Below are 18,239 nucleotides of genomic sequence, written 5' to 3' on the forward strand. Positions count from 1 at the left end.
AATCCGTTGTGGATTTACCTACCGCAGGATAAATCGGAGTCCACAGACGAGGGCAGCTTCTGCGGGTGGATGTTGGCAGCCATACCAAAAGAAGATGGCTGTGTTGCTGTGGGTAATGGTAACGAAGGGAGTGGACAGCTGTGCAACTGTGGCCACTCTCGGTCGCTGACAGTTCTACCAATATGTCTTGCCTAAGAACCAGGATTCGCCAATGGAGCCTCAGCGGCCGCCGGTGGCCCTAGCCTAAAGCTGTCCAAAGCACTAGATCGCCCTTTTTTTTAGTTTTCAGTGAACCACCAAGCCAAAGCCACCGGTGGCTGCAACTTCTCTGGCATGTCCCGATTCTTAACCAAAACACATTTGTACAAATGTCGACGACCGGGAGTGGCCACTTACCTCAGCAACACGGCCATCCACTGCTGGTAGAGCTGTTAAAATTCACCCGCTGAGGCATTCCCCGTCCAAACAACCTGCGACCAATCCGTCGGTAGGACAGCTGGAAGCTGAAAAAAAAAACAGATTAAAATCAGGATTTGAACCACTGTGATAAAAAAAACTTCTGGTTGATAGCTCTGCGCCTCTATCATCAGGACTACTTTTTCGCTGTTGAGTGAACAAGAAAATTACCGATGTACAGTTTGACATCTCGAAATTTGTTTTCTAAAATAGCCCTCATGAGCGCTCAAAGCCCTCTTTGTGAGTAAATGAGGAAGGCCCTCAGGGCCCCTCACACTCACCGAGAGTGATGAGTAATTTACTCGCAGGTAACTTAGTTTTTCCTCATGGTTGAGTAACTTGTGAGTGAGTTTCCGAACTCTGCTTATTCCCTAGTAAAGTTTCGCAAAAAAGACACATGCCAACTCACAAATGGTCACCGGAAACCTCTAAACCCAGATCGGATGTCTCTTTTTGTTCAACTATTTCGCTATTTTCCTATGCTTTTGTAACCCGATAAACCGAATGGGGCAGCCTAAATTGGATCATCGTCGAGTTGTGTGTTACAATGGCGCGCTTTTGTGCGGAGTCAAGTGGAAAACGTGGCTAAACGCGATGACGTGCTGGAGAGTGGACTACTTTTTGCAGAGTGCTCCTCCCCTATTAGACGTTACTTCCGTTTTTCGCCCTCTTTGATCTTTAGATAACCACAGCGATTGCGTACCAGTGGTCATGGTTTAAAGAAATGTAACTTAGGTTTAAATTTTCCGTTCAGGTAGCATAACATTCAATAATTACTCAATTTTTAAGTTTTTTCACAGTCACTTCTTCTTCTCCTAATTCATCACCCTCTCAATACAAGTCTACATCTAAAAATGCTCCAAGCAAGCAAATCTTCTTCAAACGTATCTCACAAGCTTGAAAACCAAAAAACTAACTCTTGATAAACGTTGATTTCGGCCACTCTTCTCCCCATAAACCAAAAAAATCTCACCTTTTCGAACGGTTTCCGCAAAAGTACCGAAAAATGACCGCACACTCGACTCTGTGCGCTTAAGCCGTCTTAAACGCCTAAACCTCTCGAGCCTGCGCTCCCCCTAAAAACCTCAGGTGTAATAAATATTAGTTTTTCTAATTTCCACTTCCCTGCTGCGGTTTGATGGCCAATGCCCGGTAATGATGATCATCGACGATTGTTAGCGTTTCACTCGCGCGATATTTTGTATGTTTTCAGAATTGATTTGAATGTACTGTTAGTACAAAACACAAATTGATTGCGTGTCCAACGGGTGGTGTGATTGCTGGATTGTTTAGGGAGAGAGGTATCAGGCACAATTTGTTTACGAAATTATCGTGAGGCAAATCAAATGAAGGCGAAACGAATCAAAAAGTGTTTACTCGGAAAAGCCGATGCCAGTGTTGGCGAAGAAGTCGAAGCTTATGGTGATAAGAAGATCAAACGAAGAGAAGAGAGGGCAAATTTAAACAAATATCACAATCAATTTCTATCTGCTTATTTTCAGAAAGTAAAATTACTCGTTTAATAAAGTTGCAAGGAAGAAAAAACTGTGTCAAAAAGGTGAAGTGTTTTAAGGAAGATAAATCAAGTATAGTTCTAAGGTCACTCAGCGTACTAAATAACCTATCTCAGCGATGGCAACCTCACCAGCACCGGCTCCAGTCAAGAAAGTGCCAATTCATTTACAGGTAAGCCTCTTTCTTTTGACGTTTATTTTGGAAACGTAGCTGTGTTATTTAACGAATCTTTGAGCAGGTTGATTGTTACACATAGAAAGAGAGCATGAGCATGAGCATGAGAGACCACCCATGGTTGTCCTTCTCCGTTGCTGAACAGGACCGTAATATCCTATCAATACAACCGACCATACGCTTAAACGATCAAATGATGTTTCCCTTATCAACAGCATGCATGAATGCGCTGAAAAGATAAACATCACGATCATCAAAACTAGAGCCGTTGCTAATAGGAAACAGTCGTTGGCCACCAACGGCACCCGCCATGTCAGTTTGTAGATCTCGGGGGATTGGGACGGGAATGTTAGTTAGCACAGGTTGCTACAAAGGGTGGGTTCTATACGATATCCACACCCCCACGTGTGCCGGAAAACTACTTCTACTTGGATTTTGTTAGTGGGTAAGGGTAATGGCCAGGATAACATAAAGTGAATGCGACCCAATAATCAATATATTTTGTTTAATGGTGTGATGTATTATGCAAAGGCAAACGGTCGGAGTGTGATAGACTATTCATAAATTTAGATAAATGATTAAATCTTAGAAAACCAAATAAAATGCGAAAACGCGAAACCGCCCGGACCGAAAAACACACACAATCGGGGGATGACCGCGACGCGCACCGTTCAAATTCTCCAACGCAACTCATTGTTACACATAGAAAGAGAAAACTATTAACTTGGTTGAATATTAGGGTGGTTCACGTTTAAGGTGTTTGGGAATTCATAACGTTTCAGGACTATTTTGGGATTTGTTTTCACTTATAGAAAGTTGCAAACGGCTTTTTTCCAAATTAACAACATTTCGCTTTCAAGAGGCAAGACTGTCCTGCTCGTTCCTAATGTACACATCCACTGACGTAAGCATAACAGACTGCTTGTTTACACTTTGGCTTGGGCCCATTTACATTGTTATGTTTGAAATGACCTTAAGGTGAAACGGGAAAGCACCGCCCTCTTAACACCACGACTTGACTTTTATAAGCAGTTTAAAGGAAAAAGCCGCAACTGAAAGAAGTGTTGTGTGTTGCAGATAAAAGTAAACAATTTGTCGAGTTCAGAATTGGATTCAAGTTGAACAAAAACTGGCATCCCGTTTCAACTTAAGCATGAAAATAACGGTGTTTAACCGAACAATTTAAGGCAGGCCTGCCCAACGTCCGGCCCGCGGGCCGGATCCGGCCCGTGAAGCCATTTCATCCGGCCCGCGACGGCTTTCAAAAATGTTCTATGACCGGCCCTGTTCATGGACTGTTCATGAAATATTCAATAAATAAACTGAGTGTTTAAATTAAAAAATAAGCATGAGATTAAATATTCACGCAAGCAAAAATTAAAAATAATAAAATTATCCATTTCGTGAGAATGTGAAATAAAACTGAAGTTTTTCTTTTTTTAGGAACTTGATTAAAATTGATTTTAAAATTCAAATATCGTTTTTTCAGAACATCTTTTCAGTGATAAACTCGTGTTTGAAAAAAAAAGCTTTTTAATAGCAAATTATTAAGACCGAAGAAAAAATAGCTGCAAATATTTTTAAAATATTGAAATGTTAAAATGAGTCAATAAATCTGGGAGCATAAAATATATGACACGTTCTTCAGTATATTTTTCATAAACTTCGATAGTTTAAAGAAGTTCAATGAACTAAACATGAAAACTACTCAATATATATTTTTCTACACGTTTTAAAATTTGTTTGTTTAAAATCTTTTAAAATGTTTTATAAAATATATTTCAATAAAGGTGAACAACAACGCAAAAACGGTTTTTTTTTGTTTCATTACGCTTGGATCCAAATTATTTGGATCCAAATTTCGTTTAGATAGTTTTTGTCAAGCCTCATTGATTTCTTTTATACATGGTTGTGTTGGCAATCAAGCTTTCAAAAAAAAACTTGCAACGACCAGTTAAATTTGAATGTTTTTGCTTTTTTTTACTAATTTTTAAATTAATTATATCAAGGTATTGAATAGCAATCTACAAAACCTATAACAATAAATGAAAAAAAAACTAAATTAAAATAAAAGAAATAAACACATTTTTCAATGTTTAAATTCATATTTTCAACACTAGTTTATTCATTTGATTACATGAAAAGAACCTATAAGAATAATTTTATGAAAAAATGTTTACTTTTTCAATTTTTTATCAAACATTGGTTCCGGCCCGTCACTGCTTCAGAAAAATCAGATCTGGCCCGCAGGGCCAAAAGGTTGGGCACCCCTACGCCTACAACTTTGTCGAAGGGCGCAAAACGATCCGAGTCAAAAAAGTCAAAATTTTTCTGGAAGTTCCTTGGCCGAAATAATTAGACCCGTATTTTTTCGTTTGGCCATTAGGGTGACCTACGCCGTGTTAGGGTGGTCCGAAAAATGGCAATTTTCGTCAATTTTCTCAAAAACCACTTTTTCAAAAAAAATCGTATCTCCGCGCCATTTCATCCGATTTTAGCTGTTTTAGACGCAAAAGAAAGGTGATTAGTATGGCTATTTAAGAAAAATAGTAATAAGTTTCAAAAATCTAGCTTAACATATGAAAAGTTCGTATGAAAACTTAAAATGCTGTTTTGAAGGTCTCGGGACCAAAAAGCCTATGTCTGAAAATATTTTTATCGGCTTCCTCGGAAAATTTCACATAACATATCAAAAAATAGAGAAGTTATGTTTTCGATACTCTGAGATACGATTTTTTGAAAATATAAACTGAGTTTTTCGACGCGCCACGCGCAAAAATAAGAAATGACGAAAACGGGAAAAAACTACTTTTTTCACTAAAACTGCGATAGCTTGAAAATTTCAGCAATGACCTATACATGTTAGAGTACCAAAAGTTGCGTATTTCAATTACGATAATTTTTGTACCCTAACATGTATAGGTCATCGCTGAAATTTTTAAGTTATCGCCGTTTTAGTGAAAAAAGTCGATTTTTCCCGATTTCGTCATTTTCCCATTTTTGCGCGTGGCGCGTCGAAAAACTCAGTTTTTATTTTCAAAAAATCGTATCTCAGAGTATCGAAAACATAACTTCACCATTTTTTATATGTTTTGTGAAATTTTCCGAGGAATCCGATAAAAATATTTTCAGACATAGGCTCTTTGGTCCCGAGACCTTCAAAACAGCATATTAAGTTTTCATACGACCTTTTCAAATGTTAAACTAGATTTTTGAAACTTCTAACTATTTTTCCTAAATAGTCAAACTAATTACCTTTTTTTTGCATCTAAGACAGCTAAAATCGGATGAAATGGCGCGGAGATATGATTTTTTGTGAAAGTGGCAAACCTGGGTGACTTTGATAGGTTTGAGGTTCTTCTGTAAAATGAACAGTACAAATCAGTAGTACAGTACAAAATTTCACAGTGTCATGATTTTCTCAATGAAATTGAGTTCGAATCGAAAAACGGAATGCATTTTAGAACAATTTTCTACTAGAGCAGCAAATTAGTTTGATTTTTTTCGTGTTTTTGAAACTCAATTCGAAGAAATCTCCAAATCTATAGGCACTTTCAGTAGAACAAATTTCATATAAGTTGTGATACTTTCTTATTCGTGCTTCGAATTCAGTTTAAAAAAAATGTAAATCGATAATTTTATTTAAAAAAAACTTGTTTTGAAGAATTATAGAGAAAGTTCTGATTTTTTGTTTAAATTACCCAAAAAATTTATGTATTTTGTGAAAATCATACAAACTTCGTTAACTAAATAAAAAAAATGACAACGTTGGAAAGTTATTTTTGATAAATTTCTACAAAATGTTTAATATGACGAGTTTTCTTACAAAAAGCACCCTTTAACCCAATACGTAGTAAGGTTAATTTAAATACATCTCAAAAAGCTGATAGTAAAAATGGCAGGTAAACCACGAGATTTACTCGTACTTCAAAGCAGAATCAATGTTTTCATAAACTTCAACAACTATCACGCAAAGAAAAACATTTGCCCGGAAATCTTGCTGTTAGTTTTCCTTTGTATTTTTCGAGCATGAATATTTTACCAGCGAAGGAAGCTTGGCACACATTTTCACAGTTGGATTTACCTACACAAACATATTGCAGAATAAACTTCTGCTTTTACCATCGCACTGCAGTAGAAAAAAACATGTTTGATGGTCAAAATGTCTTAATTTGTTGTTGTTGTTTTTTTTTTTTTGATTCTGTTATCAAGTTCAACAACGTGTCTTGATCAATTTTTAAAATTATTTTATACGAAAAGCTATGAACAATATAAATTACGGTTTCCTACTTTTTCAAGCTTGTATCTACTGTACACTGCAAGCCAAACATGTATCGCTTAATCGTCCATAATTCACCTGTTTGTAGCTGTTTCCGTTTGTTTAGTTTTTTTTCTATCCTTCTCTATCCAAAACAAAACTTCCAACTCATGCATAATTCGTTACCATACCCGCATACAAGGGCTCTAGGCATAACTTCTGTTGTTCTATCCTATACGGGAGTGCTTCATTATCGAAGGGTTCTATCCGGCGTGCAGCAAGTCTAGGTCATACTAAAAAAACAAACAACATGTTGCGTCGTTGTGCCAACTGATCCAAATTATCCAACGTGAAGTATCCACCTGGAAGTTGAAGTAGTACACTCAGAATTTGTTTTGATCAGCAAAGTTAAGATATTTGCTAAAAAAAATGAACTTTCAGACAATTTTACTCAAGTTTTCTGTTTTGAGTGTGCTCTAAATAGTTTTTAGGTAGAAATTGATTTCTTCCATAAATAAATAACGTCACGTCATTCCTTCTTTTTTCCTACCGGGTTTTGATGGATGACACGTAACTTTTAATGGGAGGCCGATAATCGCACGGCGGAAAGCTGATGTCAATTTGGCCAAGCCAAAAAGGCACTGCATGTCAAGTGATTCTAATAGAGGTGCCAACGGAAGTGGGCTCTCTCTGTTTGGAAATCGAGAATTGATTTTTGCGACTCTTTTCTATGCCAGATCGGTCATTGGGGTGTCGCAATGGGTATAATTTTGAGTTTGATGGATGGTGCATGCCTAATTAGTTATCCGTTTATGCTTGAAAGTGGCACTGGAACATGTTGTTCAAATGGAGTTTTTTTTATAGCGCTTCAATTTATAGAAATCTATTTGAGTATGAGCATACGACTTTCAAATTTGAAGCTTTGAACCAAAAACAAAAAAAATGTTTAAAATAATCTCTTTTTGTCACAAAGTATTATTTTTTTTAAGAAAACAGCAAATGAGCAATTCTCTACCAAAATCGGAAATGGATTTTATTTGTATTTTTTTATTTGGCTCAAACTTTGTGGACCAAATAAGCTATTTTGCGTCATTGGTTCACCCATACAAGTCTCCATACAATTTTGGCTGCTGTCCATACAAAAATGGTATGTAAATATTCAAACAGAGTGAATTTTCTGATCAATTTGGTGTCTTCGGTAAAGTTGTAGGTATTGTTGAGGACTATTGAAAAAAATTGGTACACAGAAAAAATGCAGATTTTTTAGTCATTTTTTTCACTAAAATTCAATTTCCCAAAATACGTTTTTTTATTTTCGAGATTTTTTGATGACACTTAAGTGCCAATAACTTTTGACAGGGTTTTCAGATCTTCAAACTTTTGAACTCGTTCGAAAGGTCTTTCGAATACCTTTCTAAAAATGTATGACATGACGGGGTTTGTTACAAAAACCACCCTTTTTACAATCTTCCGGACTTTTGTAAAAATCGTTTTTTAGCATTACTTTTGAAATACTAAACTAAACTTTTTAATTTTCAATAGCGACTTATGGGACCCCAAGACGGATCGAATGAGACCAAAACGGTCCAAATCGGTTCAGCCAGTGCCGAGATAATCCAGTGCAACTTTTTTAATCATAATCCCACCACACACACAGACATTTGCTCAGAATATGATTCTGAGTCGATATGTATACATGAAGGTGGGTCTAGGAAGTCAAATTAGGAATTTCGTTTTTCGAGCGATCCTCAGTAAGGTGAGGAAGGCAAAAATCAAAGCTTCATGCAAAAACAAGTTTGACATTTTTTAATGCAAAATTTAATTTGCGATCGAAAAGTACTTTACAGATTTTTTGAAAAAGGGCTCCGTTTTCAAGATATAGCCACCAAAAGTTTGATTTTAGGGAAATATTTGCAATTTTTCGATTTTTAAAAATAGTGACCATGAGTGACCATTTCTAATACTATTTTTTTTTTAAAGTTCAGAAAATTTGCTATAAAATTGTCTAAGCGACATTGAAGATTGGACCTCGTTTTCTAAATCTCACCAAAACAACCCACCATTTTCTAATGACGATATCTCAGCAACTAATGGTCCGATTTTCAATGTTAAAACATGAAACATTTGTGAAATTTTCCGATCTTTTCGAAAAAAATATATTGAAAATTTATAAATCAAGACTAGCATTTAAAATTGGTGTAATATTCAATGTTCGTCAAACTTGTTTTTGCGTGAAACTTTGATTTTTTCCAAAAATCACTATTTGGATAAAAATTGTTTTAAATTTATAAATGACATCTCAGGATTGTTGCAGATTTAGAAAGTACATAAAATTTCCCATAAACTACATGTCTCTTATTTTTGTACAGCTGGGAAATGTGAAAAAAGCTGCGTTTTAAAAACTATTCAGCAATTCCATTTGAAAAGAGCCTATACCGAAAAAAAGTTCTCCGATCCGATTTTAAGATTTTTTATGCTTTTTAGACCTTAAACTACAATGCCCGTTATACCCCACTTTCCTTTGTCGTTTAGGGCTCATATTTGGCATGAGTTCATCTCATGTATAGACTCAGACAAACGCTGAATTTTCCATCCAAATCGGAGCACCTCGAGGTCGTAGAACAAATCGAGCAAAATCTACAAAAACTAAATCGTTCATCCAATTTTACACAAAAGTCCCTCCAAATTTCTATCTCTTCGTGGTTCCGAGCTACATATCACTGAAAATCTTATCATAGTAAAAACATTTAATAAAAATGAAAGGCGTCGTGCCGCCCCACTTATCCTCATATTATAATATTTTTTTAACAGCTTTCTATATTGATAATCAACATATCTGGAGTTTTTTGTTTTAAATATCCGATAAACCAAATTATTATTTTTTTCTTTTTGATGTTCTTTCTTGGTTTCATAAACACAAAAAAAAACGATAATTGAACATTTTATTTATTGGACCTTTTAAAGAAAAACTTGATTTGCAGTTATGTCAAAAATAAAATGCTTTCCTTCTTATTGGATGTTACGTCACATTGTCAAATCAATGAAAATTTGATTTTTGGAAACAAACTCAGGGCAGTTGATAAAACACTGATGTTAAATTAAGCTTTTTTCATGAAATTTTCTATATTTGCCATTTTTCATATTGAGCAATTCTCTACGTAATCGGTCGTTTTTTTAGAAATTTAATTTTTGTATTTTTTAATCCGACTGAAACTTTTTTGGTGCCTTCGGTATGCCCAAAGAAGCCATTTTGCATCATTAGTTTGTCCAGGTATGTATGGACAGGGCTTGCGAAATTTCTACTTTGTTTATGATAACTGACAGAACACTCCAATCATCTTCACCACGACAACCTGATTTTTTCGTTCGTTTCGTTCGTTTCACACACAAAGGAATGAGTGCTACGCAAAGTCACTCACACAATCATTGACTTCCCTCCAGGAGAAAAATCGACTAGAGAGTAGGGTGGTCCAAATCCGGACTTTTTTGGGGCTACCCCCTGAAATCATAGATTGACCCATCACTAGGCTAAATTCCAAATTTGAGCTCATTCTGACCACGGGAACCCCTCCCTCCAATCGCTTAAAGTTTGTATGGGAAAAATCGTCAAAATATATGGAGAAAAGCAACTGTTTTACTTTTTTACCTGTGGAAGGCGCCATAATTATCCGATTCTTACCGTTTCTCAAATGTAGAACCTTCATTAAATTTAGTACAAATTTCCCGAAGACACCATATTTTTAGGATTTTTTCCCGCGAAGTTATTAGCGCCCAAAACTGACCATTTTTGCGCGGCCAGCTGTAAGGGGCTACCTAACAACGATGTTTATTTCCAATTCGTACACGCACGTGCTCTCTCTCAGGATCAAACTCTCTCACGAGCTTGCTCGCCTGCCTGCCTGTTTGCCTACAAGCGCGCGCGCTGTTTCTCTGCTTGGACTTTTGTCGTCGTCGTCGTTTTCGTTTGCTATCCGCTGCGCTGCGTTCTTGACATGTTTATTATAATTTTTTGTTCTGATTTGTACTTAAGTCAATTTTTGTTAAAGCAAGCTACCTAAAGAAACAACATTTGTATTAGCTGAAGTTTTTTTAAATAATTGAATAATTATCATGTTATATTATAGGGTAGAGGACCCAGAAATCGCCCACTTTGTAGTGGGAATCTATGAAATTTGACAAGAATTTAATGACAATTTATTGTTTTCGGTTCTATTTGTTATAGAACGTTGATAAACTATTTGATTTTAAGTTTTCACAAGATTTTTATCACTTACAAGTTCATTTTTGTTGACATTTTGCGTTTTAATAAAGTGCTCTGGAGTGCCTATTTTCGTCCCCCTAAATCCAATTTTCGCCCACCCTTGGAACCAGTTATCGCCCACGACAAAAATCAAGAAATCAAATGAAATTATGGCACAACACTAAGCAAATATTGTCTCCTATTGATACACAACATCTGGAGTTTTTTTTAAAAGGTCCTATAAACCAAATTTTCATTTTTTGCTTTTTGGGTGTTTTTGAATACCCCTGACTCAAGGCGGTTCTAAAACACCCAAAAAGCAAAAAATGAAAATTTGGTTTAAAGGAACTTTTCAAAAAAAAACTCCAGACATGTTCCCGAAGCTCAATTTCATTGATGTGCACATATTTTGTCGTATTATAATTTGAGGTTCAAAAAATCCTAGGAGTTTTTTTTAAGATATCCTACTTATTTTGAGGTTCTCTGTCTATACAAAAATATGACTAAATCAAAAATCGTGATAGAACTCATGTGTCTCTATTCACCCAAGATAAGGGCATACGGGTAAAATTGACTCCATGTTGTTGTTGTTGATTTAATTACGGGAACTTTAACCCTATGGGTCATTCGCTCCCGAATTGACTCTATAGAAAACTTCGAGTACCCCTTAAATAAAAATATTAAAGCACATGTGCTATTTTAAAGTATATTGTGTAATTACTTTTCCCTCCTTTGTTCAATTGATTCTCCTATGTACCAGTAAACTCTTACCACGTTTGAACTAGGTGAGTTTAGGTTAATTTTTGAACTGATGTTTTTACCAATACACCCTAATGAATAAAATAAAATGATTAATTAACCTTTAAATATAATCTAGAATGATCCAAATATATTTTTAAGCACATTTCGCTGCGATTGGACAAGTTTTTATGTTAAACGAAAACTGGTTCTAAATAAAATCTGAAAACACAATACTAGATTTCGCCCTGGGCGAAAATTGGATCTCATGATTTTTCATGACCCCAGAAATCGCCCACTTTATTCTATTGAAATAACCTTTGGTAAACTTTAAAAACAGGTAAATCACTAGATTTTCATGAAATTCAGACATGCAGTGAAGCAATGATTTATTCATATACAATATTTTCGGACAAAATGAGTTGTTTTCCCTCGTTAACAATATTACCCGCTGTAGTCGAAATTGACAAAAATATGGCGGCTGCAACAAGGATTTTTTGAAATGCTTATAAAAACTTAATAAACAATAGAAATTCACTAGGAAAGTTTCAATTAGAGCTAGAAATGAACGAATATGTAAACCTGCATAATAAATTCAACCAAAAAATGGTATAAGTTAGCTAAATACAGAATAAATCCAGTAGAAAGGCGAAAACTGGACCAGGGCGAAAACTGGGTCCTCTACCCTATCATGCTAAAGCATATACGAAAAACTGCGTGTAATGCTTGGAAAAACAAACAAACCCTGTTCTCATGACATTTGCTGTAATTTTTTAATTGAGCCTAAGCTGTCTTTTCTTTCAACTTTTTTTTCAGCAAAGTTTTTATATTTTTTATTTTTGACATAATTTAAGAATTTATATGCTAAATATATCTCAAAACAATCCTGCAATTTTAGTTGAAAATTATAATAAACATGTCAAGAACGCAGCGCAGCGGATAGCAAACGAAAACGACGACGACGACAAAAGTCCAAGCAGAGAAACAGCGCGCGCGCTTGTAGGCAAACAGGCAGGCAGGCGAGCAAGCTCGTGAGAGAGTTTGATCCTGAGAGAGAGCACGTGCGTGTACGAATTGGAAATAAACATCGTTGTTAGGTAGCCCCTTACAGCTGGCCGCGCAAAAATGGTCAGTTTTGGGCGCTAATAACTTCGCGGGAAAAAATCCTAAAAATATGGTGTCTTCGGGAAAGTTGTTCTAAATTTAATGAAGGTTCTACATTTGAGAAACGGTAAGAATCGGATAATTATGGCGCCTTCCACAGGTAAAAAAGTAAAACAGTTGCTTTTCTCCATACATTTTGACGATTTTTCCCATACAAACTTTAAGCGATTGGAGGGAGGGGTTCCCGTGGTCAGAATGAGCTCAAATTTGGAATTTAGCCTAGTGATGGGTCAATCTATGATTTCAGGGGGTAGCCCCAAAAAAGTCCAGATTTGGACCACCCTACTAGAGAGCGGTCGTTTGACATTCTACCGAGATTCCGATCATCTCTCCAATGATAGCAATCATATGATTTCTGTCACCACGCAGCATACATTAGGAAGAGAGAGAGACAAAAAACGAGAGAAAGAGAAAGAGCACGTTGTCTTGTTCGAGTGGCTGTTTGAGTGTTGCTCATTTTTCTTTCGTTTCGTCTTCGTGTTTACGTTCATAGACCGTCGCCAAGCAATGACGGTCATGATAGGCGTTGTGTGTCAGCGATCAAATATCGTTTTGGGAAATGATCGCTGACAGAAAGTTCTATCGAATATCGAGCAGTCCCGTTCAGTGATAGATCCCTTTTCAAGCATCGGGTATGGATACGGACTACACTGAAAAAAAATATACTCCGTAAATTTTTTTTTGGTGATTTTTTATTTCATTTTTTTGTCAATGAAACTTGATTTGCAAAAAAACACTATTTTTATTTATTTTTTTTTATATGTTTAGATGACATCAAATGCCAACTTTTCAGAAATTTTTAGGTTGTGCAAAACTTTGACCGAGTTATGAATTTTTTAATCAATACTGATTTTTTTCAAAAAATCGAAATATTTTCGCAAAAAAATTTCAGTTTCAGTTTTCGATGTAAAATCGAATTTGCAATCAAAAAGTACTTTAGTGAAATTTTAATAAAGTGCACCGTTTTCAAGTCAGAGCTATTTTTAGGTTATTTTTTTTAATATAGTCGCAGTTTTTCATTTTTTATATTAGTGCACATGTTTGCCCACTTCTGAAAAAAATATTTTACATCAATTTATACAGAAAACGTGACATTACACCAAAAAATGGTAAAATTACACATTTCTCACATTAAAGATATAACCCTTCCCAGAAATAATATAACCGTGAAGTGAAATATGGAGCAATTTGAACTATTTTAAATATTTTGATATTTTTTATGTAAACAGGCCATTTTTCAGTAAATCACACTTCGCGAGTTGTAAACGATGTTTTGGATTTTTGTTCGGTGTATGGAAACATTGCAACTGAGACAAAAATCTATCGAAATCCAGGTGAGCCCAAAGATTTCCACAACACCATTTTTTTGGGGCACTTTTTTTGTCCTGACGCGAAAATCGGTGACGCATACACGATTTTTTCAGATCCATTCACTGAACCGCAAAACCGTGACATAAACAAACCTGACTCAGTCGTGAGTGCCCTAGCTCACTGAGCAGCTGCAATGCGAGGCAGTAGTCGACCAACGCTCATTCGACGTTGCACGCACACACATAAAGTTACAAGTTTTTACACAAAAAGTTGGTATTTATGAGTGGAAATGTAATTTTGAATATAAGTTATGGTTGTTTTTAGTGTTTTGCACAGTCTAGAACCATTCAATTGTTTAAAAATAGTCAAAATAGTGTTTAGAGAGGATTTTACGAGTCAGTCATACGACACGAATTGAGTGAGTGTTGCTCATTTTTTCACGTCTCTCATTCTCCTGCAGCCAACCGGCACGAGTCAGGCGGCAGTGATTGAACGGACACAGTAGGCTTACAGTCACATGCTAGCAGTGAACTGACATTTTGGTTTGCTTCATGTGTACGCTGGGTTGGAAACATTTTGCAGGCCTGCATGTCACAATAATTTAAACAAAAAAAAATAACGGTTTTTGTAATTTTTAAATTTTGTGGTTAAAATGTCACATTTATGGCCAAAAATTTGTGTTTGCTTGTTTTCTTTCTTCATTTATCACATTTCTTTTCTATTCAACAATATCCGTTCAGTTTAGCAAAATAGCTAAAAACAAATACTGTTAACATTTTCAGCACTGCATTGCAATTCTAATCACATTGATGTAATTTATCAAACGTCACATGTTTGTTCATTCTGCTACGTACTTTTCGTTACACTGTAAATAAAAAAGTTTGAATCTATATTTAATAATTTCGTACCTCTTTTAAACTCAATTTTGAGCTTATGTTTTAAAGGTCCAATATCTCAAAAGCTACATTTACACATTTTTTGACATAATCTTTCCATATAATTAAAGTTAATAAATGCATTTACAATATAAATACAGCAATCTTGGTAAATATCGACGACCGGCTCACGCTCCACTGACAGTGCAACGGGCACTTGTTTGCAAACACAAACAAACGAGATGCCGTGGCTTGAAGCGGGCTGCAGTCATGATTCCATCTAATCTTGAACTTGTCGACACACATGCGCCAAGGTGATCAAACTGTAAATCTTAACTACGCGGTGCACGGTGGGAAATTTAGCATGTAATTTTACGTGATGTTTGGTTTAAATTTACATGCATTGGCTTGACATTTTTATTTTTCTAAAATTTCTTCAATTTATATAAAAAAAAATGGTTGCCAGCAGTGCCACCCTCATCAAACACCTAGGACGTTGACGTCCAACTGCTTGTTAGCTTGACTTATGATGGCGAACAAACAGACTCGACGCTGATTACGCCAGCCTAGAAGTGTCTTATCCTGGGGCTCTCGATAAGCGCAAAAAGTAAAAGGCTCAGTCTAGATCGTGCGGTTTAGCGAGTCCGTAGTGACCGATCAGCCACCGCAGAGGAAACTCAGCTCGTGTTGATGCATTTGTGGAACAATTCGAAGAGTTTGAGTTTTAGAAAATTGAGCTCAAAAAGTTTGCTTACCATGGCTGACGGCAGTCCTACATCTGGAGAGGTCATCAAGAGTTGTTTTTTTCTCTGCTGAAATCGTAGCTAAATTGATTTTCCAGCAGGGGATTACTTGGCGTTAGTGAGACTAACTAAGCTTTTCCGTTTTCTCTGTTGTCATTATTTTTTGCAGAGCGCGCAGAACCGCCTGTACATCAAACGGGGTCACGTGGTGAACCACGATGGCATGCAGCAGGCAGACATCTACATCGAGGATGGAACCATCAGGTAAGGCGGGGTTAGTGAGGGGTGGGGATTTCAGTCCGGAAGTGATGGAGTTAAGCTAGTGGAAAATTAAAATTACTGAAAGGAATTTTCGAGTTCAAGTTTTGGAAAACATTTCAATTGAAGTGAATACGTTCTTCTTCCGGAATTTCTTTAACGAATGTCTCTAAATTGATTGCAATGTGTCCATCAAACATCGAAAAGCAATTTGGCAATAACTCAGCTCAGCTCAGCTTTCCACCGCATAGCTGGGAAAAACGTCAATAAATCAGCTGTGGCAAAGCACTCTCCTCCCAACCGCTCGAAATGCCGTAGGAAAATCGATACACGCCGTCGTCGTCTGCCATCAGGGTGGCAACTGAAGAAGACGCACCGCCTATCTATCTACGGCGGCTGATTCTGTCTCGTGCCTCACACCATAATGTATTGTTGCTGTGGGTTCACGTCACGGGTCCTGGATTTTATCTGGCCCTACATGTGCCTACATTCTGGCAACAGGCCAGGACTTTGGCAGTGCTGAGTTGGTTATTCCAGATTTTTTTTTTGTGATTTGTAAAACTGTTTTTTACACAATATTTTAAAGTAATTTCATTTCTTGTTTGATAGTTTTATTTGATATTTTTACATTTATTTCATTCTTGATGATTTAACATAAATTTTGAAAAGCCAGATTTCAATTATTTAATGAGCAATTCCAGCTCAAATCAGGTATTTTTATGGTACTTTTGTACCCGACCCTCTCCGATTGCAATGAAACTTTGTAGCCATGTTATCCTAGGCCTATATAAGCCATTTTTGTGTATATGGAGCCAGTTGTACTTGAAAATAACATTTGAGAAGGGCGTAAGTTATTTAAATATTTTTTGTATTTTACAATTTAAAATTACTGTATCCCGATGCCGTTGCATCGTATCAGAAAGTGGTCAAAGACAAACTTGTAGGATATTGAGCGGGCTTTCTGAAAAAAAATACACTAAAATAAAAATACAACCACCTTTATGAGACTTTTTTATTTTTAAGTTTGAAAGTAAAATTTTAAGGTGATGTCACGATTTTTTTTTCGTTCAAAATTTGTGGTCTAAACGTATTTTTTTTTAAACCGATAAAGGTTTTATGGTGGTTTTTGGCAATTTCTATATGACAGACTTGATTTTTCAGTCTCGAAAATATTTTTAGCGGAAAGCTCGTCCCATAAGTTTGCCCGGCCAATTTCCTACAAGTTTCTCTTTGACGACTTTTTGATTCGATGCAACGGCTTCAAGATACAGCAATTTTTAAAATTTGTTTTGCTTTTCCACATCAAAAAAGTTTTTTTTGGAAAATACTAATATTTTCACAAAATACCGTATTTTTTCGAAAGCCCTCAAATTTTCATAATTTGCAACATGGGTTTCAAACGTAGTGAAATTTTGTATGATATTTCACTTGATTATAGTTTTTTTTAAGTGCTTAAATTTTCACAAAATAGCTTACTTTTCAAAAATACTCCAATATTTTCAATTTGCAATATGGGTATCAAACGACGCAAAATGTTGTATGAAGCATACACAATTTGAAGGTATGTTTAAACATGAGTATCAAAATGCAGCATATTTTAAAAATTTAAGTATTTTCGTAAAATACTGTAATTTGGGAAAATTTAGTATTATCAAAAAAAAACTTTAAAAAATTTAAAAAGCATACCCAATAGCGTGGTTCACGGATATATGAAAAAGACAAAAGTGTTCAATTTCGTTTGCATCAACCGGAATTTTGAAGTACTATGACCCAAAAAGCTAGCCTGAAAATTTTAGCTTATTTGGTTATGGTTTAGTTGCTCCAGTTTTGATATGAAGTTAGAATGGAATTTCAATAAATTTAATTGAGTTAAGAGTTTTCTTATAGGTTTTGATTCGGGGAACAACTTTGTAGAACATCGCAAAGCGCTAGGAAATGATCCCGAAAAGATACACTATATACTTTTGTCTTTTTCATATATCCATGAACCACCCTAATACCCAATTTCTATTCGTTTGATACCCATATTGCAATTTTGAATTTTTTTGGTATGTTCGGAAATATACAGTATTTTGTGAAATTTTAACTTTATCCAGAAAAACTCTAACAACCAAATTTCTTTTCGTTTTATACTCATATTGCATATTCAAAAAAATAGTATTTTCGAAAAAATACGCAAATTTCTGAAAATTTTAGCATTTAAAAAAACTCTAATAATTTGAAAAAGCATACACAATTTTAATTCGTTTGATACCCATATTGCAAATTGTGAAAATTTGAGTACTTTCGAAAAATACGGTACCTTGTGAAAATGTTAGTATTTTTCAAAAATTCTATAATAAGTCGAAAAAAAACCATGAAAATTTAACTTCGTTTGATACCCATATTGCAAATTATGAAAATTTGAGTACTTTCGAAAAAATACGGAATTTGTGAACAATTTTGACTAAAGATTCATAAATTGAAACTAACTTCAAATATTCTTAGTGAAAGCATTGGAAAATTAA

At 35.5% G+C, this 18,239-nt stretch overlaps 1 protein-coding gene across 8 annotated transcripts in view; it reads left to right on the plus strand.

Moving 5' to 3' along the window:
• Positions 1-18,239, plus strand: part of LOC6042960 (dihydropyrimidinase) — a 78,358-nt gene that overhangs the window by 24,996 nt on the left and 35,123 nt on the right. For 6 of the 8 annotated variants that reach the window (XM_038260325.1, XM_038260321.1, XM_038260326.1 and 3 more), the window contains exons 2-3: positions 1,959-2,142; positions 15,644-15,738. In XM_038260325.1, coding sequence (XP_038116253.1) covers positions 2,089-2,142; positions 15,644-15,738 — 149 coding nt within the window. In that variant the 5' untranslated portion in view covers positions 1,959-2,088. Of the gene's footprint in view, positions 1-1,958; positions 2,143-15,342; positions 15,518-15,643; positions 15,739-18,239 lie in introns of those variants that run through there. The other 2 variants (XM_038260319.1, XM_038260320.1) reach the window with 2 other exon arrangements.

The sequence above is a fragment of the Culex quinquefasciatus genome, chromosome 3 (assembly GCF_015732765.1).
Source record: "Culex quinquefasciatus strain JHB chromosome 3, VPISU_Cqui_1.0_pri_paternal, whole genome shotgun sequence".
NCBI classification, from domain to species: domain Eukaryota; kingdom Metazoa; phylum Arthropoda; class Insecta; order Diptera; family Culicidae; genus Culex; species Culex quinquefasciatus.